We start from the raw sequence: 23,154 nt of genomic DNA, 5'->3' as shown, positions 1-23,154 counted from the left end.
ATTGTTTGGATATTTTAAAAAGAATATGAACAAAATTAAAGGTAAATGGTGGTATTGGATGAAATTCATTCCATCATATTTCATTTCATTCCATTATTATTTTACAAATCCAAACAATGAAACATTATTATACTCCATTCCGTTCCATTCCATCGCATTCCATCGATCCAAACAGAGCCTTAGTGTAAACTCTCAAGTAAAAACTAAAAATACCTTCCAACAAATTAGATAAGATAAGCAATACCATACCTGTAGACTGACTATTCAACAACTAAACTAATTTTTATTGAATGAACGATGGAGCTTACCTTAATGCTCATTATTTGGAGTTGAGCTTTGTTAAAGATGTTTTTTATAAAAAAAAAAGTTTAATTCACACCGAGTTTAATTGTTATGCACTGTCGGTGTAAAATTTTTTTACACATATATCCAATGATATGTTGCCACATCATTTAATGAATGTGACACATCATGTGTTTTTAAATATCATACATGATGTGTTAGTATATTATTGGATGCATACGTAAAATAACTTTACACTTATGTTGCATATAATATAAATTCAATTCAATTCAATTCACACATGGATCATATGGATGTCTTATTTGGACCAATCCCCTTTTTTTCTTTTTTTGGTGGAAACCAATCCCCTACTCTTTTATAAAAAAGTTGAAAATTTAGACCAAGAATATTATATTTTGGCCAGAGTAGACCAAGACTATTCACGTGGCTATCTAATTAATCATTAATTAATTTTAATTCTACTATTTTTATTTGTGGGATTTTAATTCATGTGGCTATATTAAAAAATTTGAAGAACCTAAGATTAATACTAGAGATATAATCAGTGGTTCTATAGTAAAGGAAGGATTGTCTCTCCTTTTATATTTATGTTCATGTTAATTTATGTTCGATATGAGATTTCATATTTAACATATTGAACTTAGTACATGTATATGAATGATTTGCGGCTGTATACCATTAACTTGATAATAGATTGTCCAACGAATTTTAGAAAGGGTCAAAATGATATCCATGAAGAAAATAAGAGAAAAGCTTCAAAGAATTTTTATCGAACAAAATAAAATATTACAAATGAGGAAGATCCATGTTGTTCTAGATTTAATACAAATGACTAGAGTAAAAATTAGGCTATTAATTATATCTCAAATAATTAAACCAAGTGTGAATGAAAAGCAATTGGCAAATATTATATTTATTTACTTTTAATAAAAAAGACAAATATTAAATTATACACAATGACAGGGAAGCATTTCATATAATTTAATCTCGGTGTGTTTTTGAGGTATGGTGTAGGTGTATAAAATAAATAATCTCGTACAGAACAAGATCATCTATCTCAAATCTCAATCAAAACAAACCGAAAACTTGTAAATGTCTTCATTTTTCTTGTTAATTTTTCTTATTATTATTCAACCATGGTCAATAAAACATATACAAGCACAAAAAAACATATTCATATTAGCTGGACAAAGCAACATGGCTGGAAGAGGAGGAGTAACAAACGACACAAAAACCGGTGTAACAACCTGGGACGGTGTCGTTCCACCAGAATGCAATCCAAGTTCATCGATTTTGAAACTCAATGCACATCTTAAATGGGTGGAAGCACATGAACCACTTCATCAAGACATAGATATGCTAAAGACAAATGGGATAGGACCAGGAATGGTGTTTGCAAATTTTGTGTTGAAAAAAAACTCACAACTTGGTTTGGTGGGGTTGGTCCCATGTGCAATTGGTGGTACCAATATAAGTGAATGGGAAAAAGGAAAAGTTCTTTATAATCATATGATGAAGAGGGTTAAGGCATCTTTGAATGATGGTGGTAGTGTTCGAGCTCTTCTTTGGTTTCAAGGGGAATCTGATACTGTAAGTTTAAGGGATGCTCAATCTTACCAAACAAGAGTTCATAAGTTTTTCATAGATGTCAGAGATGATTTGCAGTCTCCATTGCTTCCAATAATTCAGGTTTTTTTTTTCTCCTTGTTGGTTCAAAGCATTAATTATTTGTTATGACACCTTTTTAGCATGGGCGAAGCCAAGGCCCAGCAAGCCTGTTCAGGCCTGATCGATTTTTTTTTTATATATATTTTTAGGAGTTAGTTTAAGATAAAGCTGAGTATTATTGTTGGACTATTTATATATTATATCCCTTGTGGAATTTTACCTAAATTCTATAATTTTCTGACTTCGCCATTGATTTTTAGCATGCCAAAATTGTTAGACGGAATATTTGTGATGGTATTTTAGATATCTTACAAAAAAGTTGAATTGATTTTATGTTTGTTTACCGTGATTAAAATCACTTTTAAAAAAAATGTAGATTATTTGGATACAACTATATAAAAATGACTTTGTCAAACAAAAAAAAAACTATAAAAATGATTTATTTTATTATAAAATTATTTTCTCTTTTTGACACTTATTTTCTTTCTCGTCTAAGAAATATCTATTTTTCAAAAAAATTATTCATATCATCTCATTTGAAATTGCTTTTTAATTATGTTTTTTAATTCTAGTTAAAAAATCTGTAACAAACATATCCAACATTCTTAAAAGTGATCATTTATTTTTTTTTAAAGTGATCATTTATTTAAAAGTAATCGGGGAACCCGTGCGACACACAAGGTGTGTTCTCCACTTCCAACCGATGCTTAAGAGGACCAAAATTATCACCACTTAGACCAATTCATTATTGGTATTGATGGTTTAATTATTGCGGTTAATAATTAATTAATGAATCGTTAAATTGTTAGGTTTGGTTGGTTTCACTTATTTTTAAGTAAAAGTAGTTGAGGATGCACATATTTGCAACGTAAGAAGAGAGTGCTACTTTATGACGTGAGAATAAAACTAGATTTGAAGCATTTTCTGAATCAAGTGAAACTTTTGGTCGATTGTCAGGAGAATAACTAATTTGCCAGCAAATGATATTCTATTCCGGACTCTTTTATAAGTAAAAATTCATTTTTGCACAGAGTACTGTTTTTATCATAATTTTATGTAATATTTCTATTGAAATTTTTTAAATAACCGTACAATATATTAAATATGCATCGAGACTCTACAATCATGTTAAAAAGTAGAACAATTAATAAGGGTACTTTTGGAAGAATAATATTAAATGAAGTTGATTTTGGTAACTTTTGCTTATATTTGAGGCCAAAATATTTTGTTGACTTTTGCTTATAAATAAAGCCAGATGGAGTATCAATTATATCAATTGCATAAGTCAACTTTTGTTTATTTCATTTTATTACTATACTGTACATTATTATCTGTTTACATGAGCCAATCCAACTGGATGATTCAATCAAAACAAAAAATACATAACTGGTTAGAGCTATATTTGATCCAATCTCTCTAATCTCTATAACTTTTTACCTTCTTTTTTTGACTAATATAACTTAACTTTTTAACAAGGGTTGATGTAAATTCTCTAATAGTTTCTTTTCTTTTTTAACAAAAGTTTTATAGTTATTGTTATTTCGTTACTATGAAACAAGTGTTAGATTAAGCATAGTATAATTATTGGCTACCTGTCGGATGATTTATTGTCAATTCAAACAACTACTAGTAATCTATATACGAAATACAAATAGTTAAACTATCTTGTCGTAGTGGCAATAAATTACTTTCATAGCTTAATTAAATTGCCTTGCTAATTACTTCACAAGGACAACTTATAAACTCAAATATTAAGCTATAGAGACACCTTAAACTAGAATCTGAAGTATTTTATCTTTATTTGTAGGTGGCTTTGGCAACAGGATTAGGCCCATACATAGAGATAGTGAGACAAGCCCAGATGAGTATTGACCTCTTGAACTTGAAAACAGTCGACGCTAAGGGCTTACCTCTTCAGCCCGATGGGCTTCACCTTTCAACCCCGGCCCAGATTAATCTTGGAAAAATTATGGCTGATGCATTCCTTCAATTTGTACCCTCTTCAAGTCATATATATCACAATGTTAGTTCAATAAGTAACGAGGCCACAAGTTCTATTGGGATTTCTAGTTGTGTTTCTCATATTTATATGCTTCCTTTGTTCATAACTTTTCTCACAATGATGTCACAAACTTTCTTGTAGACTTGTGGACTTGTAAATTGTAATACCCTTTTGTTCCTCATTGTTAATTTAAACATGTAGCATAAACACAACCATGAAATGAAATTATTATAGCTTTTAAAGTCTACAACAAAAAGAAAAATGACTATAAGTATAAGCTTTTCTACATGCTGAAAGCCTGAATTAGACATACCTCTGAGGCATGAGGGTCATACCCAATGATATGTCCACCGCCATAATGAACAGCTTGTGAAACCAAAACCATTAGACCGATGCAGCAATGCTTCCTCTTCCATAGACTAGATCAATGTTCCTTGAGACCTTCACAAACCATTAACAATTACATATGAACAAACTAGAAGGAACCAAATAGCAGAGGCAAATAAGACTTCATCAAGGAACAAAACATAGCATATTGAATCTGATTAACAAAACATAGATACTCCTCCATTAGTAATTAACAAAACACAAATTTGAATATGTGGCAGCAACTCTAAGGCGCATGGAACCTATAGCATGCCCAACGTTTACATCAACAGAAGCGATAGAAGCAAACATCCCCGTGCTTGAGAACATTCTACAATCCAGGTGTGAAGTATTCAGTCCCCCCATTCTCGTCAAATGTAATATTCAGTAAAACAAGAGAAGGAATCAATGAAATCAAGAATGAAGCAATAGGATTGGAACATATCAAATTGAAGGGGCAATAGATAGACTTTCCATCTCAACTATGGGAACAAACCTCGAACTTGATGTTCTAAAATATCATGGTTCCAAAGAGATGCTATGAAAATTTAATTAAGACTTGCTATGAAAACCACTTCTTTGATGAAAACCAATCCTTGTGATGAAAAAAGAAGAAAACATAATGCAAAACTAGGAACAAGATCTACACGTCAGCGCAACAAAATATTCAGCCAGTGCAACAAATTCAAGATCAGCAGCAACAACATTCAGTCATAAATCAATGGGTACTCTTCAAAGAAATAAGTATAGCTCTGATGCAGCAAGAGATAGCAAAGAACTGAAAAGGTATGCAGCATGGGATATACACAGTGAGTGACAAAGAACTGCAAATAGTATGCAGCTAAACCATAAACCATAAGCAACAAAACAACATAACAAAAAATGAATCCATTACGTAAAACCAAAATTAGGGACAAACAATAAGGGGGTAGAAACACACTATACAAGAGAACACATGCACTCCAACAAAATTTATTATTAGCTGGAAAATAATAATATTTATCCCTCCTCGCAGAAAAAATACAAATTCTCGTGGATAGATTGTCGAGTTTTACGATATAGGAATTGAATGAACCTTTCAATTAGACGTCGGCTGAAATGTATTAGTAACAATAAGATCTCAACAAACTGACACAGCTACATCTGACATATCTTCAGAACAAGAAGAATCTAGAAATAAGTTGCATTCTATATCAACTTCATTATCATGTTTATAATTTGCTTTTCCACTTTCAAAATGTCTGTCATAGCTTAAGGCATGCAAAACTTTGGTAGATAATAAACCCAAATCTTTCATCTCAGCCAACAAATTCCAAAACAACATTGATCCTTGAAGAAATTTCTGTTACACAAGTTGAAGAAATTTCTGTCACTCAACTTGATTCTTGAATTAATCATCTCTTTAAGCAATTGTTTAACTGTTTGACGATCCTTTACTTTAAACAAACTGGAAAGTATCATATTAAATGTCTGAACATTAGGTTCCAAACCATTGTCCTTCATCTTGTCAAACAATGTATTGGCCTCTAGAGTTCTTCCACCTCTAAGATGAGCACGAATGCCAACGGCATATGCTACACTATCAAGCGGATATTCCTTGTCTACTACTGATCTAAAATAAAGGGCAGCCTTATGATACTGACCAGCTTGTATAAGCCCATTTGTTATCACAGTATGGATGTGAGCATCAGCCTTTTCAACAAGGCCACAATACACAGTAACTGCTGCATCAATCCTTTTCGCAACACAAAGTGCACTTAGGAGTCCAGCAAAGCTATGTTTATCTGGCTTAAAACCTTTATCAATCATACGTTTATAGAATGCAACGGCAAGATCGGGATGACCACCAGCCTTAACACAAGAGTTAATAAGAGCATTGCATAACACTAAATCAGGACCTATGTGTCTGCAATCTTGAACTACCTTGGGTAAGAGATCAAACCGTTCAGATCGCCAGATTGTACGTAACAATGAAGTATACACATACAAATCAGGTTTTATGTTTATTTGTTTCGCCAACCCGTCAAAAGCTAGAAATGCTTCCTCATACATTCCAGCCTTCGAAAAACAATCAATTAACACATTATGAACAACTAAATCAGGATCTAGACCATCGGAAAGCATGTTATTCAACAAATGTAAGGCATCATTCACCATGTTAGATTCGATAAATGCTTTAATTAAAGCAGTATATGTAAAAACATTAGGAGAACAACCGGTGCGAATCATTTTGTAGAACAAATTAGTAGCAATGTCGAGCCTATGCACTTTACAGAACTTATTAATGAGTACAGTCCAAACATTGACAGATAGTTCAATCCCTAAACCAACCATTAGACCCAAAATCTGATAAACTTGCCGAAATGCATTCATTCTACAAAATGAATCCAGAACCGCACTAAAAGTATTATGATTAGGACAATAACGCAAGCTCAACATGTGTCTAAGAACATATGAAACATTGACAATGTCATTTATTTATATGGGAAAGGTGGTAAAGTGCAATGTTGAAAGTGAGGAAATTAGGGTATTTCGTTTGTTCAAAAACATACAAAGCATGTTTGGGTTGAGAAGTTTTAAACAGAGATTCCATAAGTAAATTTGATGCAAAGGTTTCTTTATCAATTACAAAACCATGAAATTCTATCATGTGTTGACAAGTTTCAATAATCATGACGTGATTACCTGCACGAGAGAAAATCCTCAACAAGTGTATAAAAGGATTAGGGTTTATGTTTGTGGTGGAGAGATTTATAGAACCAATTGATCATAACTCTGAAAGAATCATTTGGGGGGGTTTTATAGTGGTCAATGAGGCGGCAGATCACCGGGGCGGGACCATTCGACCGAATCCGAGTGAGACGTGACGGACATGTTTGGAGGAGCGGAGGAAACCGCCGAGAGTGATTAAATCAGAGGAGAGATTTGATTTCAGAATCTGATTATTGATTTTTGAGATGAAACGGTAGTGTGGCCTGGATAAAGCGAGGCAGGAATGAATGCCAGATACAGCACTGCATCTTCTCTTGGTACCATCCATAATACTAGCCTCCTCCATCTCCACTGTTCATTTCGCTGTCAGAGCAGATCCACGGCCAGAATTGAACAGGGGATCTGTTTCTAATTGTCTCACACTCTCACCTATCACAATAAAAGAACCACAAAATCAACAAAAACAGATAAACAAATGATTGATCCTAAAATGCCAGATAAAAAAGACATGCATAAAAAACAGGTCATGCATGTAATGTAATGTAACATTATCACATGATTATGAATGGGGGAATGTCAAGACATACGACATCAACGGCAATGCCAAGATTGAAACAATGAGTAAGAAGTTGTTTGGCTTTTTCTCGACATTGTGGTGGGAGAATATGATCCACACCAGCGTCGCCATAAACAGCAATAGGCTACTGAGTATTGACAATGCATATAGACATATTAATCCAAAAATTATCAATGATAGTAAGACTTTTCTTCAGTAGTGGATGGAAACTCAGCTGAAATGTTCATATATCTTTTTAATGACAAAATTACCAGCTAAAAACACAATTTCTTAACTAAGCAACATTGATAACCCAAACACTTAACATAATTTTGAAAAACTTTCAAGTATCAATACATTGATTATCTTATAATATTCCTTAGGTAAAAAATCAATAGATGAAACTACCATACTCATCATACTTCCTAAACCTTACTCATAAATCCATTTGATAGAGAAAAAAAAAACCAAAAAATCAAAACTTTCTCTAAAAAACTTTTAACTTTATTATCTAGCATAGCATAAGGAGGCAATATGATCAATTTCAAGGATGGAAAAGAAGAAGAAAAAACTGACCTTGAATTTCGTTTCCCTTTTCCGTTTTCCCCCTCTTCTGTCTGAACTGAGCAATTGGGCCGTCAATGGTGGTGGGCGGAGGTGCGGCGGCTCGGTGGCCAGAGAGGGGTCGTCACCGTCGGTCGAAGTGAAGGGACACAGCGAGCGGGCTGGACAAGAAGGAGAAGGAAAAAAAAATTGAAAATTTGGAAGTTACTTTTCCGCCCTACCAGTTACTTAAACATTGTGCACTACTTAAGTAGCATTTTTTCCTAAAATTTTTCATTTTATAACATCCGTTATTTAAGTAGCGGATGAGTAAAAATATAGCGCATGAGTAATCGGTAGAATGATAAAAGTAACTCTCGAAAATTTCTTGAACATGAGATTGGGACTTTGGTGAATTGTGGGCCTATACTCTATGTGAATGTGGCCCTTATTTCTTATTTTTTGGAAATTTTTGGCGCTCCCACAATTTTTCACTTGCCCTACAAAATTATAAAAAATGCATTGCTCGCATGTTAACTTGCGAATTGGTTCTGCACCATATACAGGGAATGATGTTGAAATTTAATCATTTTGTCTCACTTCACTTGTCTCACACACACTTCGATCACCCGCCTCCCCCATGAAAATATTTTAAAACATTGTTCACAAGTTATAATGCGAACACACGAGAAGAGTTTGCATTTTCAAAATGTGAATGGTCCGTGTGTATATACATGGATCTTCAGACGCAAATAATGCACATTTTTATCAAAAAATTTCCCTCCTACCAAAACTCCTTCATTTTTTGAGGAAATCTTGTTTTCAATTTCAACATACAATCAAAGCAAAAAGGGACTTAATGTAAATGTAATACGACTCTAAAATCTTCCTCATTTTTTTGTTTTGGTTTACAATGAGTTGGAGGTCGAACCCAAGACCTATAGCGGACTACCCAAATCTCTCACCGCTATACCAAACTCAGTGGCTTAATTAAATCTTCCTCATTTCATTTCTTACCCTTTTCGCTTCATTCACCTCAAAAAACATGTATTGGTCAGGTTCGCAAGTTAATTTGTGAACTTTTTTAATTTTTAATATTTTTTTATTAAGAGTTCATTTTTAATATTTGGATAGTGCCTCCAATTAGACGAGCCGCCTTTGTGTTGGGGTGTCAAAGAGACGGTGAATTTAGGATATACCTCAAAAAGACACCGCAGTTAGTGATGATTAATCTCCGTCGAGGAACCTATGTGACACATAAGGTGGGTTCTCCCCTTCCAACCAAATTGTTCCCATACGCATAAATCACGTGTTTAAGGAGACCAAAACCCTTACCACTTGGACCAATTCATTATTGATAATTTTTTTACTAGTTATTTACTTTAAGGAGTGAATTTATTTTTTAACCACTAATAAATAAGTTACAGAATGTAGTCTCACTCACCTCATTGTTATCAATTATCATGTGATTATTATAGAAGACAGAATGGTCAAATATATGACTTGGACTATACAAGATCACGATGAGCTTGTCATTCTGCTGTGGCACACGTACTGGCAGTACTAGTTATGTTAATGCATTTTGAAAGTTGAAGTTTGAAGCTTATTAGCAAATTGTTGAAATAATTAACAATCTATAGCTTAGCACACCTTTGGAGATTGGACATATTCAAATCATCATGTGATTGTTATGAACAACTAACTGATCTGTAGCTAGCCAAGCTTGGATAGATATAGAGAATAGAGATCATGGATAAACTTTGTGGTAGCTTGTGATCTTTTTTTAATATCCATTTTGTTTTATAAAAAATAATTAGTGGTACACATGGTTTTTATATTATATATTAAATAGCTTATATTAATGAAAAATGTTATACAATTATACTAGTAGCTAGTCATTTTTTTCATATATATCATCCACCATCATAATTAATTTTAAATTTTTCTAATAACCGGATTCAGGGGGAGCATTTCTTCTGTAGATGAGGATTTTGTTGATTTTGAATAATTATTTTAATGATTCAAATCTATACAACTTTTTTATAATATAAGAGTATATGCAATATACTCCCTCCGTCTCATCCTAAATAAAAAAAATAAAAAAAATAAAAAAAATAAAAAAAACCTACTTGTATTTACACTAAAACTTGCAGATCTATGATACCCAAAATGACATGGTTTTTCTTTAAGAAATTGGTGGCATTAAATTCGTATGATCATTATTCAAAAAAAAAAATGTATGATCATTCACTACAAGTACAAAATTCCTATGATTATGTGCATCGATTTGTTTCTTATGAAGATTAAAAAATTTGCCAAAAAATAAAACGAAAATTATCCAGAAAAAAAAAATGTTTATATTTCTTGTGACTCCATGATTTTATTTAGTTGAAAAACAAAGAGATGATGTTGCATTTACAGATTTCATGAAATCAAAAAGTTGCATAATAAATTTCTAGAGGTGTTTATGCAATCACACGATTTTAACTTTATAGTATTGTAAATTATCAGTACATTCTTTATAACATAATAAAGCGACGTCGTATTTTATATGCAAAAGTCGAGATTTGAACTCTAGACATTTCACATATTTATCTAAAATTCTAGTAATTTATAAACTACTTGAATAAAAAAAAAATAGAAATGTATATAGATGACTTTGATTGGGAACACCTAAATTGGGTAGCTTAATCCAACTTTATGCTATAATTAAACATTATATTGTAGAGTATATCATCATTCCCAGATTTCCACCTCCATGAACCCATCCTCAGTAGCACAGCCCCTAAACATTCCATTACAATTAAATCCATAAGCCACTTCACCCTTATTAGACACAGCAATAAGACCAGCAAACCCTTCATCAAGACGATGTTTGATAACAAAATCCACAGCCTCTTGAAGCCTCAAACCTTTGTACTCCATAACTGCTGCCACTTCGCGTGCAAGAGTGCCACGAATGATAGCTTCACCTTCACCGGTGCAAGAAACTCCACACACTTCACATGCATAAGTTCCAGCACCAATGAGTGGAGAATCACCAATTCGACCACTCATTTTGTTCATTAGTCCACCGGTTGATGTAGCAGCAGCACATCTTCCTTCACTGTCCACGACCACACATCCAACGGTCTCTGGCGCATAGATGCTTATGGGTAGACCGTTCATTTTCACCGAACTCTCAAGTCCAGCACACTTTTCGTATCCAGCGATTGGAATTCGATAATCAAACTACATCATTGTCCATCAAACATACTCGTAATTAATAAAAATAATCATAGAATCCATATTTTAGTTACATCATAAAATATTTAATACTATAGTTACCATAATTGTATTTGCTTCCTTTGCAAGTTTCAGCATACCAACATTATCAGGAGTGATGAAGTATTCATTGTTCTCAACCTCCACACCCTAACAAAAACAAAACAAATTTTTTAACTAAAAATCAATACATTTAGTGTCTGACACCACCTCGAATAAGATTTCTAAAACAAAAATTAATGATATGAACCTGTTGTCTAGCGAATTCTTCTGCACCGGAGAAGGCTAGGTAGGAATGAGGGGATTTCTCCATAACAAGGCGAGCAAGTGAGACGGGGTTTTTCACGGTGGAAAGACCGGATACAGCGCCACATCTTCTCTTGGCACCGTCCATGATACTAGCCTCCATTTCGACAGTTCCTTTTGCTGTCAGAGCGGATCCACGGCCAGAATTGAACAAGGGGTTTGATTCCAGTTGTCTCACCTATTGGGAAAAAAAAAAACAAAAACCAACAAAATCAAATTAACAAACAATTATGTAGTACTAACATAAAAATCAAATGCATCATGAATAGGCCATGCATTAACATTATGATATTGACTATCATTCGAGGAAAGGAATGTCGGAAATAGAGAGGGAATGGCAAGACATACGACAAGTTCAACGACATCAACTGCAGATGCATTGGAACGGAGAGCCGAGATACCAAGATTGAGACAATGAGTAAGAAGTTGTTTGGCTTCTTCCTGACGCCGTGGTGGGAGATTAGGATCCACACCAGCACCGCCATGAACAGCAATTGCCCAACCAACCATATTGTTTTCTCTGTTTTAAACCTTTCTTTTGCTATGTTTTTCTTTGTAAGAGAGTGTTATAAAACTCAAAAGAACTTAACTAGTGTTTTTATAGGCAATTTTGAGTTGAAAATCTAGTTCATTGCTTAACCATTCTTTTCACACGCATACAAATGAGAAATCATTCTTTTCACACATACTAATCATAATCAATATTGCAAATAACGTATCCCTACGGTGAATCTCAAGATATCTTGAAAGCCAATAAGGAAGTGTATTAACAAAAAATAGGCATAAGATATGTCGTACAAACATATTCCAATATAGTGAACCACCGTCTTACAAAAATCATACAATACATTATGATAAATCCATTCCACAAAACTCCAATAATTTACTACCCCTAAACATGTTACACAAACACCAACCTAACTGCTATCAAGCATAACTTGCCAGACATAACATAAAAAATAATCTAGAAAATTAAGCACCAAATACTTTCATTTCATGTAGATTGACGTTAGATGTGCAGGCGACAAAAAAAAATGCCACAAAAAGACATAATTACTAATGGTGGGACAATTAATAAGCAAATTATTAGACATAGAAACCAAGCTTTTTTTTTTTACTTAACTTAGAAACCAAACATTTTGAAACGTGAGCTTAACTCAGTTGTCAGAGATATCGAATTATATATGTAGGGGTTAGGGTTTGAAACTCGGACACCCCACTTATTCATCCTGAGAGTGAAAATTCTAACTACTAAACTACTTGACAAGAAAAGAAAAAAAACTCAAACAGTTTGTTCACGTGTGAACTTAACTAAGTTGATAAAGACATCTGTATGAGTTGAGTTCGAACTGAATTCTTCATCCCTTTATCCACCGGTGAATTTCTAATCAACATACTACTTGACAAAAAAAAAACAAAGACACGATCTTTTTTTGGTGAACATTCAAGTACTCAACTTATATTGTTGGGTACCACTACCCCAAACAAAATTTAATGTCATATCATATTTTATATTAATTTATATTTTAAAAATTCATGTTTTAAATAAATTTTATCTATGAGTAAATTGGGTACCAAATAATTTACTCCTTTTTATACTTACAAGTACTACTCTCTATTTTGTCAAAAAAAAAAGTACTACTCTCTATCAAATAAAAATTATCATAGTTGGTAATTTCACACATTAATATTAAAGTAAATTGTAAATAAATGTAAATTAATAACAATTTTACCAATTTAACCTCATCAACTACTTACTCCTACTAACTAATTAAAATGTATAGTTGTCCCCGTGAACTTAGTTCAATTAGTAGGGACATCGCATATATTATGTAGGAAGCGGGTTTCGAACCCCTGACACTCCATTTATTCACCTTTAAAGTGAAATTTCTAACAAATAGGCTACTAGACCAAAAAAATTAAGAATATAGTTGAAAAAGTACGTATTTAATATGATATTTAAAGGGGTTTTCTAACTTAGACCCTAGTTAGGTCTAAGTTAGCAAGGTGCACCTTTTCAATTGGACCAAAATACTCATTCTTTTAATTTTTGAAAGAATAGAGCAACAGGGGCATTTCTGTAATTTTACATAAAAAAAAAAAATAACAACACGCGCCCCACCTTCTTAAACAATTAATAGACGTGGATCCAGTGTCGCGCGCGTACGGAAGGACCATGGTTACAGACCGTTGATTTCCATCAGACAGCCAAGATGTGATCTCATTAAGACTGTCTGATCAATCAGACAGCCCAGATCATCCTGATCTATCAGATCATCCTGTCTGCGCCACACTAGATTATAAGCTGGAGAGAGAAAATTTTGCTTTTGAAAAAGGCAGCCACGTGTCAGCATATGAATGGGTCTGCGTGATTTTTTTCATTTTATACTTTAAACTCGATTATTTCGTCGTAAATTAATTTTTTATTTTTTATTTTTTATACCAAAATTCATAATTTTTTTTTCTCTACAAATAGAGACTTGGTTCGTTTGATTTGGACACCGAAAAAAAAAACGCAATTTTTCACTACTTTAAACTCGATTATTTCGTCGTAAATTAATTTTTTATTTTTTATACCAAAATTCATAATTTTTTTTTTCCTACAAATAGAGACTTGGTTCGTTTGATTTGGACACCGAAATCCTTCTGAAACCATTTATATGGTAGAATGGTTTCAGAGAGTTGTAATCTGAAACCATTTTGCTGGTAGAATGGTTTCAGTAAGTTGATTATTAGTTATTTGCTTCTGAAACCATTTAGCTTGTAGAATGGTTGCACATAGTTGTATTCTGAAACCATTTTACTGGTAGAATGGTTTCAATGGGTAATTTATTAATTGTGTTTGCTTCTGAAACCATTTATCTGGTACAATGGTTTCAGAGAGTTGTAATCTGAAACCATTTTGCTGGTAGAATGGTTTCACATAGTTGTAATCTGAGACTTGCTTCTGAAACCATTTAATTGGTAGAATGGTTGCACATAGTTGTATTCTGAAACCATTTTACTGGTAGAATGGTTTCAATGGGTAATTTATTAATTGTGTTTGCTTCTGAAACCATTTATCTGGTACAATGGTTTCAGAGAGTTGTAATCTGAAACCATTTTGCTGGTAGAATGGTTTCAGTAAGTTGATTATTAGTTATTTGCTTCTGAAACCATTTAGCTTGTAGAATGGTTGCACATAGTTGTATTCTGAAACCATTTTACTGGTAGAATGGTTTCAGTGAGTAATTTATTAATTGTGTTTGCTTCTGAAACCATTTATCTGGTAGAATGGTTTCAGAGAGTTGTAATCTGAAACCATTTTGCTGGTAAAATGGTTTCAGTAAGTTGATTATTAGTTATTTGCTTCTGAAACCATTTAGCTTGTAGAATGGTTTCAGAGATTTGTACTCCGAAACCATTTTTCTGGTAGAATGGTTTCAGTGAGTTGATGTAAGGTAGTGAAAAATGAGATTAAGGTAGTGAAAAATTGGGTTTTTTTTTCTGTGTCCAAATCAAACGAACCAAGTCTCTATTTGTAGAGAAAAAAAAATTATGAATTCTGGTATAAAAAATAAAAAATAAAAAATTAATTTACGACGAAATAATGAGATTAAGGTAGTGAAAAATGAGATTAAGGTAGTGAAAAATTGCGTTTTTTTTTCGGTGTCCAAATCAAACGAACCAAGTCTCTATTTGTAGAGAAAAAAAAATTATGAATTTTGGTATAAAAATTAAAAAATAAAAAATTAATTTACGACGAAATAATCGAGTTTAAAGTATTAAATGAAAAAAAATTAACGCAGCCAATCAGCTTCTGACACGTGGCCTGCCTTTTTAAAAAGGTTTCTCTCTCCGCGATTGGGCTTCACCCACTCACGCCTGTCGGCGCGTGTGGTGCACGCGCTTTGGTTTTGGCAAATAACAGCGTGACACGTGTCCTGGGGGGGGAAAAAGAAGTGGGGGGCGCGCGTAAAATTGCAGAAAATTACAGAAATGCCCCTGTTGCTCTATTCTTTCAAAAATTAAAAAAATGGGTATTTTTGTCCAACTCAAAAGGTGCACCTTGCTAACTTAGACCCAACTGGGTCTAAGTTAGCAGCCCCCATATTTAAATGTAAAAAGTGACCATTTTTTCAGACAATTATTATGGGATTGAAAAATAAAATATAAATAAAAGAAGTAGTGGTTGTTATTTTACTTTTGCTTTGAGTTTATTTTGTACATTTGTCCTTAACCTTTTTAGGCACACCTTGTAGAATATGTTTTGCCCTTAACCTATGGTTCTGTTTGTTATTGATTATATGTTTTCTGTTTGTTGTTTTTCTATCGAATTTTGTAAGGGATTTTGTTGATCAAATACTCAATTTCTTTTTGTTTGTTGTTTCTCATGAGATTTTCAGATTATGTTAGAGATATTTTTTTCTTTCGAAGAAGCTAAATTAACTCACCCAAATTAGCATCAGAGACAATCGAACCTGAGACCTTAAGGAGAAGCACACTTCCGGTCTTTCATATCACCCATAGTTCACTAATTAAATTTGAAGACTCATTTGTTAATTTTGTCATTTATATTTGGTTGTTGCTCATATTCATTTATGTGGATAGATTTACTTTCGTTGCTAATTACTCCTAGTTTTGAGGGTGCAAAGGATTTTTTTTAAATATAACACACCACAAAGCACAATATTAATGAATGTTTTTGAGGGTGCAAAGGATTTCAAACTAATAATTAGTTAAATTGTAATCTCATTAGAGGAGTTGAATAAAGTAAAGCAATATACGTAGTCTTACTCACCTCATTGTTATCATGAAATAAAAAAAAAATCATGTGATTATTATAGAAGACGGAATGGTCAACTATATGACTTGGATTGTACAAGATCACGATGAGCTTGACAATATTCTGCTGTGGTACACTGGCAGTACTAGTTATGTTTTTTTTTTTTTTTGACATACAGTACTAGTTATGTTATACATTTTCAAAGTTGAAGTTTGAAGCTTATTAGCAATTTGTTGAAATAATTAACAATCTATAAGCTTAGCGCACCTTTGGACGGTTGGACATATTCAAATCATCATGTGATTGTTATGAACAACTGAGTGATCTGTAGCCAAGCTTGAATTGATCGATTGGGATCAGGATAAACTTCAAGGTATTTTGTGATCTTATTTTAATGTTCATATCATTTTATAAAAAAAAATATTGAGTTAAATATATTTTTGATTCCTATAAAATTGGGACATTCTAAGTGTTTAGTTCTTATTTAATTTTTATTATATTTTTAGTCCGTATAAAATATTTCTTGCACATAGTTTTAGTCCTAAAACCATATTTGTTTATTATGTACCAAAAAAAAACTATATTTGTTTGAGACATGTTTAAAATATCATATAAAGTTTTGTTTTAAAAAAAAATCATATTTGTTGTAATTTGTATTTTTTTTTACCATCAGTATCCGATCTAATAGACTGTTTAATCTGATTCGGTGGTTAGTTCTAGCATCAAGTGATTCCAGCCCCCACCTGATCGCAGTTGCGGGGATTAAACTGTGGTCCTCCCTTCGAAGTCCAGTGTCAATCACCATTGGACCAACTAACGATCGGTTGTTTGTTGTATGTTTTAGTCAATGTACTTCTTGTGTTTGGTCTTTATTGTATCAATAAAATTAGTTGTTTCAAAATAAAATGTGAATAACAATGGTTTAGTGGCGATTGACGTTGGATTGGGTAGAAGGGATTACGGTTCGATACTTCGCAACTGCGATTGAGAGAATGATGAAACCACTTGATGTCAGAACTGACTCTGAATGAAAACCAAAAATAAAAATAAATAAATAAATAATATATGAAACTTAATTTGGATAGTTTATCTTTTATTTAGTGGGCTCCAGTGTGCCACGTCACATTTATATAACCCACAATAATTTTACTTTAATGGTGTATATTTAAACAATTTATAAGGTACTATAGCTTCATTAATGCTTTTGTTGGTTGATTACAAGCATAATTAATTATATATTTGTATGGAACACTACCTCAAATAAGATACTTTACAATTTTTATGAAACTCGTATTGTCACGTTATGGTACGGTTGCATAGTGTTTGAAACTCAATAATGAAATTTTGTTGGAGATGCTCTAAGAAACTTATTAAAAAAAGGTTTTAGCATTCTATTTAAAGAAATTACTTATTTAAACTTTATGAATATAAGGCCGTAAATTTACTTTCGTAAATAAAAAAAGTAAAATATTTAAATTTACAATGCGTTGATTTCACATATTCCAATAAATATTTCATAAAATCTTACTATTTAATGTGTTTAAAGAGTGTCTCAGGACACTTTAGCATTTTAATGTGTTTTGTCATTTTTTTTTTACAAAAAGGGGGGCAATGTCCACATGTATTTATCATTTTTTTCACCAACAATATTCGGCCTACTGGACCACATAATCCGGTTCGGAGGTCAGTTCTAGTATCAAATGGTTTCAGTCCCCTGCCAATTGCAGTTGCGGGGAATCGAACATGTTTTTATCATTTTAATTCCCGAAAAAATTATACATATGATATTACCTTTTTCGATGGAGATTAATCATCGTTGACATATCATGGTAGCCTAAAAAATATATTAATTAAAACAATCAAATTCAATAATAAAAAAATATTTTGATTTATCAAATCAAATCTCTTTGGAAAAAAATGAGATTCTTTTTTTGGTTATATTTCAAAATGAGATAATTGATCACATGAGATATAGATTTTCTCTATTTTTTTAACCTCGTTTTTTTAAGTTTCATATCTTAACTCTTAACCAATCTCTCCTATTTTATCAAATTTCATTTAATCCTCATCTCTTTCTATTTTAATTTTAATGGACAACATTTTTCACATTATATATATATTTTTTTTATATAGAGACATTTTTCACATTATTTTTAACATGAGAGAATTCCATTCCAAAATTATCGACCTGCAAAGGATTTAGCGGGATACTTGGAAAATAATAAATTATAAAAACGTGAAAACGAAATCTCATGGATTTTATATAAAAAAACAATAACAAAGGGTTTTTTCTAATTAACCCTCATATAAATTGAGGGTAGGTGCCCTGTGTTGATGTGGTACCGATGAAATTTATCCATATGTATGTAAGCCAAACATAATTAATTTTTTACCACAAAGTAATTTTGACTACTTTTATTTTCATTTAATTATATTTTAGGTATTATATTCTATGAATTTACATTTTGGTCCTAATTGCTTCTAATTTATTTGCTTCTAATTTGTTTGCTTATTCTTCAAATTGTTTTACGGTCTCAAACAACTTTCTTCTTCGCGTAAAAAAAAAATTCTTCTTATCGTCAAAAAACTTTCTTCTTCATAAAGCTTTCAATCTTCGCCGCAGCCTCCACCACCGTCATGTTACCATTCTACAGCTCCTCCGCTTTTGTGTTATCTGATGTCAATCTTTATTGCAGCCTCCGCCACCGTTCTACCGGATTTCTTCAAGATTCTAAAACAAGTGATTTTCAATTTCTTGGATGTTATGTTTTTAGCGTATGTTTTCCTGATTTTTTTTTCCTTATTTAAAAGTTTGATTAAGGGAGATTAGGGTTGGAGTGATTTGGGTCTTTGTTGTTTATGTAATTTGGAGAATTAGGAAATATATTATTTTCAAACATGTGGGATTCAATTGGGAAAAAGTTGTGGAGGAAACAAAAGTTCTATCTTGGCGGATTCTCAAATCTCGATCTAAAGGGTTTAGTTTTGCATAATCTGTTAAATCTGTTGTCAATAAAAAAGCGGCAATTGTAGAAGAGGAGAAACGACGATGGCAATTGCATAAGAGAAAAAGCGGCTATGACCAAGAAGAAGTGTATTGTTGAAGGAAGAATCACAAGTGAAGCGAAATTTTTGGTGGCCGGTGATAAGAATGGAGAAAGAAGTATTGAAATTTTGGTGGCTGATCGTAAAATTGGGTCTGAAGCTCGCTGTGATGGAATTTGATGTTAAAGTGAAGCATTCACACATAGCCTAAAATATAATTAAAGAAAATTACTAACCTAAAATATAATTAATTAAAAATAAAAGTAGTCAAAATTACTTTGTGGTAAAAAATTAATTATGTTTGACTTAAATACATGTAGATGAATTTCATTGATGCCACATCAGCATATGACAACTACCCTCAATTTATATGAGGGTGGAGAAGTAGTCACCTAACAAAAGGAATGAAGATATATAGTGAAATAAAAATAGAAATATAGATGCGTGATTAATTATCGGTTCCAAAGTTTTCTACTCTGTAAAAGGAAACATAAGAATCCTAAAAAAAAAAATTAAAATGAATGCTTCCTATGCTTCCTTCATAGAGACCAGAAACAGAATACTAGATCTTTTTACAGCTAATATGGTCCTATTTGGATTTACTTATTTTTTAAGTTACGCAAACAAATGATATAAATAAATACATTTTTATATATTATTATAAGTTTTAAAGATAGATTATGAAAAAACGACTTATAAAGATATAATTTTTGTTAGTGAAAACTTATCAATTAACATAAAAAGCCCTATATATAAATCAAATGTATCATTTACGCGTAATTCCAAAAAATTAATCCACCCAAGATAACTAAAATCTATTTAAAGTGTTAATTTATCGCAACAAATATGTCTCCCTAATATATTGAATCGACAAAAAGTATAATAATACGAGATAGAAAATATACTAAAATTATATGGTATTATTTATATCATGATTCATAATCATTTCCATTACTGGAAAAACAAAACTACCACACCACATTAATCTAGAGTAGAAAATAAAAATAACCCAGCATCCAACAAAAATTCAATGGACTGATGACTTTGACCTAATTAATCCAAAGCTATCCCATTAAAAAAAGGACCAGCAAACTCATAGTAATTTATATAATTATATTTTATGTATAATCATTCCCAAATTCCCACCTCCATGAACCCATTCTCAGTAGCACAGCCCCTAAACATTCCATTACAATTAAATCCATAAGCCACTTCACCCTTATTAGACACAGCAATAAGACCAGCAAACCCTTCATCAAGACGATGTTTGATAACAAAGTCCACAGCTTCTTGAAGGCCCAAATCTTTGTACTCCATAACTGCTGCCACTTCGCGCGCAAGAGTGCCGCGAATGATAGCTTCACCTTCACCGGTGCAAGAAACTCCACACACTTCACATGCATAAGTTCCAGCACCAATGAGTGGCGAATCACCAATTCGACCACTCATTTTGTTCATTAGCCCACCGGTTGATGTAGCAGCAGCGCATCTTCCTTCGCTGTCCACAACCACACATCCAACGGTCTCCGGTGCATAAACACTTATTGGTAGACCGTTCATTTTCACCGGACTCTCCAGTCCGGCACACTTTTCAGTTGGAATTCGATAATCAAACTGCATTAACGTCAATTAAACACATTCGTTAATAAAAATATCATATATAATCCATATTTTAATTATATTAGTAAATATTTAATAGAATTTTCACCATAATTGTATTTGCTTCCTTTGCAAGCTTCAGCATACCAACATTGTCAGGAGTGATGAAGTATTCATTGTCCACAACCTCCACACCCTAACAAAAACAAAACAACAAATATTTTAATTAAAAATTAAAATATTTAATTTAATGTCTGACACGTCTCAAATAAAAAATTTAACCTGTTGTCTAGCGAATTCTTCTGCACCGGCGAAGGCAAGGTATGAATGAGGGGATTTTTCCATGACGAGACGAGCAAGTGAGACCGGGTTTTTCACAGTGGAAACACCGGATACAGCACCACATCTTCTCTTGGTACCATCCATGATACTAGCCTCCATCTCCACCGTTCCTTTTGCTGTAAGAGCAGATCCACGTCCAGAATTGAAAATGGGATCTGTCTCTAGTTGTCTCACCTATCACAAAAAAAAAAACCCTCTAATTAACAAACAATTGATTCCAAATCTCAACTCTCTAACATTTTTGTTTTCATAGATTTTATTTTATTATATCAAATAAAAATCACACGAATATCAAGAATAGGCCATGCCATGCATGTAACATTATAAGATTGATTATGAATCTGGAGAGAGGGAATGGGAAGACATACGACGAGTTCGACAACATCGACGGCGGAAGCACCGGAACGGAGAGCCGAGATACCGAGATTGAGACAATGAGTAAGAAGTTGTTTGGCTTCTTCTTGACGTTGTGGTGGGAGGTTAGGATCCACACCAGCGCCGCCATGAACAGCAATAGCCCAACCAGCCATAATGTTTTTTTTTCGCTCTGTTTTTGTTTGTGAGAAAGATAGAGAGAGTGATGAAAAACTGAAAGAACCTTGTTGGTGTTTTTATAGGCAGAGTTTGTTAGTCAATAGTTTATTTGTGGAAATGAATAAATTATGCAGTGATTTTTGGTATAATAATAATGAGTGAGGATTTGATTAGAAGGGATTTTCGGTTCTCGTTGAATTTTGGATTTGATTAATTTGTTAATTGTTAATAAGGCAACTATGATTCTTTCTTTCCTTAATTAAGAAAGAGAAGAAGAGATGTATTACGAAACATGCATGCCCCTGTTCTGTTCGTTGGCTGCCTGCCTTAGGGAATGGAATGGAATGAGTCAAAACTATTTGCCAAATTGTCTCTGACGAGGCTCCCTAATCATCATTATTATCAAAATTGTAGGGTATTATTATCTTTGATTTTTTATTACGTTTTTATAATCTCAATTTTTATTTTTATTTTTATTTTGAAGCAACATTTAATAACTTTTTTCTTATAAAAAACACATGGGATGGGAGCTATATTTGATTTTTTTTTTTGTCAAGTAGCATAATAGCAAGACTCACACATTTAAATGTGGAGAAATGTGGAATTTGGGGTTCGAACCTCGGTCAATTTAATAATGTCTCTGATAGCTATCATTTGAGTTATATTTATGGGACATATTTGATTTTTAATATTTAAAAATATTTAATATTTTTTGCTCCCTCCGGTTCTTAATATAAGAAAAAGTTTAATTCTTAGATACATTAAAAGATTGATGTATCTAGACCATATCATAGACTAAATACATCAATATTTTAATGTATCTAAAAAATAAACTTTCTTATATTATGGACCGGATGGAGTAATATGGACATTTTAAAATATGTTAAAGGTGGACTTTTACTATTTTTAGTAAAAAAATCAATTTTATAATAAAAAAAAGAACAAACAAAAATATTTTTTTATAGTCTTTAGTAACCAAAAAAATTTATTTTAACTTCTATTTTTTTTTTATAATTGAGTTTAAAATTATAGGGATCGTAACAGATTAATTTTGGTTGTCTAGCTCAAAGATCTGTATAGGAATTGTGGCAAATTAATTTTCATTCTTTATTCATTGAACTCTTGTTTGTACTTTGTTTCTAGGTATTT

At 32.4% G+C, this 23,154-nt stretch overlaps 4 protein-coding genes across 5 annotated transcripts; 1 reads left to right on the top strand and 3 right to left on the bottom strand.

The window, feature by feature from the left end:
- The first annotated feature begins 1,269 nt into the window (after positions 1-1,269).
- On the top strand, positions 1,270-4,208 carry LOC123917591 (probable carbohydrate esterase At4g34215). The gene is made up of 2 exons (XM_045969353.1): positions 1,270-1,992; positions 3,779-4,208. Exons 1-2 carry the CDS (start codon positions 1,396-1,398, stop codon positions 4,112-4,114), a joined length of 933 nt encoding a protein of 310 aa, XP_045825309.1. The 5' UTR covers positions 1,270-1,395; the 3' UTR covers positions 4,115-4,208.
- On the bottom strand, positions 3,847-8,376 carry LOC123917590 (putative pentatricopeptide repeat-containing protein At1g16830). 2 transcript variants are annotated; one of them, XR_006812489.1, is made up of 4 exons: positions 8,184-8,376; positions 7,025-7,480; positions 4,287-4,414; positions 3,847-3,971 (listed from the first exon to the last, which is right to left on the bottom strand). XR_006812489.1 is itself a non-coding variant. In XM_045969352.1 (4 exons), the coding sequence occupies exon 2, from the start codon at positions 6,776-6,778 to the stop codon at positions 5,633-5,635; it is 1,146 nt and encodes a 381-aa protein (XP_045825308.1). In that variant the 5' UTR covers positions 6,779-7,480; positions 8,184-8,376; the 3' UTR covers positions 3,847-3,971; positions 4,287-4,414; positions 5,415-5,632. The 2 variants fall into 2 exon arrangements, 1 of the variants encoding a protein (XP_045825308.1); XM_045969352.1 differs by having other exon boundaries at positions 5,415-7,480.
- Positions 8,377-10,686: 2,310 nt separating this feature from the next.
- Positions 10,687-12,267, bottom strand: LOC123916669 (probable isoaspartyl peptidase/L-asparaginase 2). Its single transcript, XM_045968188.1, has 4 exons — positions 12,069-12,267; positions 11,665-11,898; positions 11,478-11,564; positions 10,687-11,381 (listed from the first exon to the last, which is right to left on the bottom strand). The coding sequence occupies exons 1-4, from the start codon at positions 12,228-12,230 to the stop codon at positions 10,887-10,889; spliced, it is 978 nt and encodes a 325-aa protein (XP_045824144.1). The 5' UTR covers positions 12,231-12,267; the 3' UTR covers positions 10,687-10,886.
- Positions 12,268-20,466: 8,199 nt separating this feature from the next.
- Positions 20,467-22,029, bottom strand: LOC123916625 (probable isoaspartyl peptidase/L-asparaginase 2). The gene is made up of 4 exons (XM_045968130.1): positions 21,840-22,029; positions 21,412-21,645; positions 21,239-21,325; positions 20,467-21,144 (listed from the first exon to the last, which is right to left on the bottom strand). The coding sequence occupies exons 1-4, from the start codon at positions 21,999-22,001 to the stop codon at positions 20,659-20,661; spliced, it is 969 nt and encodes a 322-aa protein (XP_045824086.1). The 5' UTR covers positions 22,002-22,029; the 3' UTR covers positions 20,467-20,658.
- Positions 22,030-23,154: the final 1,125 nt, after the last annotated feature.

This window comes from Trifolium pratense, linkage group LG3 (assembly GCF_020283565.1).
Source record: "Trifolium pratense cultivar HEN17-A07 linkage group LG3, ARS_RC_1.1, whole genome shotgun sequence".
NCBI lineage: Eukaryota > Viridiplantae > Streptophyta > Magnoliopsida > Fabales > Fabaceae > Trifolium > Trifolium pratense.
The sequence above is the reverse complement of the archived record's forward strand: the minus strand, read 5'-3'. Positions and strand labels throughout refer to the sequence as shown.

What these genes read in the sequence shown, in the direction of transcription:
- LOC123916625 (XM_045968130.1), bottom strand. Translation starts at nt 22,001, where the DNA reads ATGGCTGGTTGGGCTATTGCTGTTCATGGCGGCGCTGGTGTGGATCCT. An exon ending in TCGATGTTGTCGAACTCGTC is followed by an intron (nt 21,646 to 21,839) that starts GTATGTCTTCCC and finishes TTTTTGTGATAG; the next exon opens with GTGAGACAACTAGAGACAGA. An exon ending in AGGAAGCAAATACAATTATG is followed by an intron (nt 21,145 to 21,238) that starts GTGAAAATTCTA and finishes ACGTTAATGCAG; the next exon opens with TTTGATTATCGAATTCCAAC.
- LOC123916669 (XM_045968188.1), bottom strand. Translation starts at nt 12,230, where the DNA reads ATGGTTGGTTGGGCAATTGCTGTTCATGGCGGTGCTGGTGTGGATCCT. An exon ending in TTGATGTCGTTGAACTTGTC is followed by an intron (nt 11,899 to 12,068) that starts GTATGTCTTGCC and finishes TTTTCCCAATAG; the next exon opens with GTGAGACAACTGGAATCAAA. An exon ending in AAGAATTCGCTAGACAACAG is followed by an intron (nt 11,565 to 11,664) that starts GTTCATATCATT and finishes TGTTTTTGTTAG; the next exon opens with GGTGTGGAGGTTGAGAACAA.
- LOC123917591 (XM_045969353.1), top strand. Translation starts at nt 1,396, where the DNA reads ATGTCTTCATTTTTCTTGTTAATTTTTCTTATTATTATTCAACCATGG. An exon ending in CATTGCTTCCAATAATTCAG is followed by an intron (nt 1,993 to 3,778) that starts GTTTTTTTTTTC and finishes CTTTATTTGTAG; the next exon opens with GTGGCTTTGGCAACAGGATT.
- LOC123917590 (XM_045969352.1), bottom strand. Translation starts at nt 6,778, where the DNA reads ATGTTGAGCTTGCGTTATTGTCCTAATCATAATACTTTTAGTGCGGTT.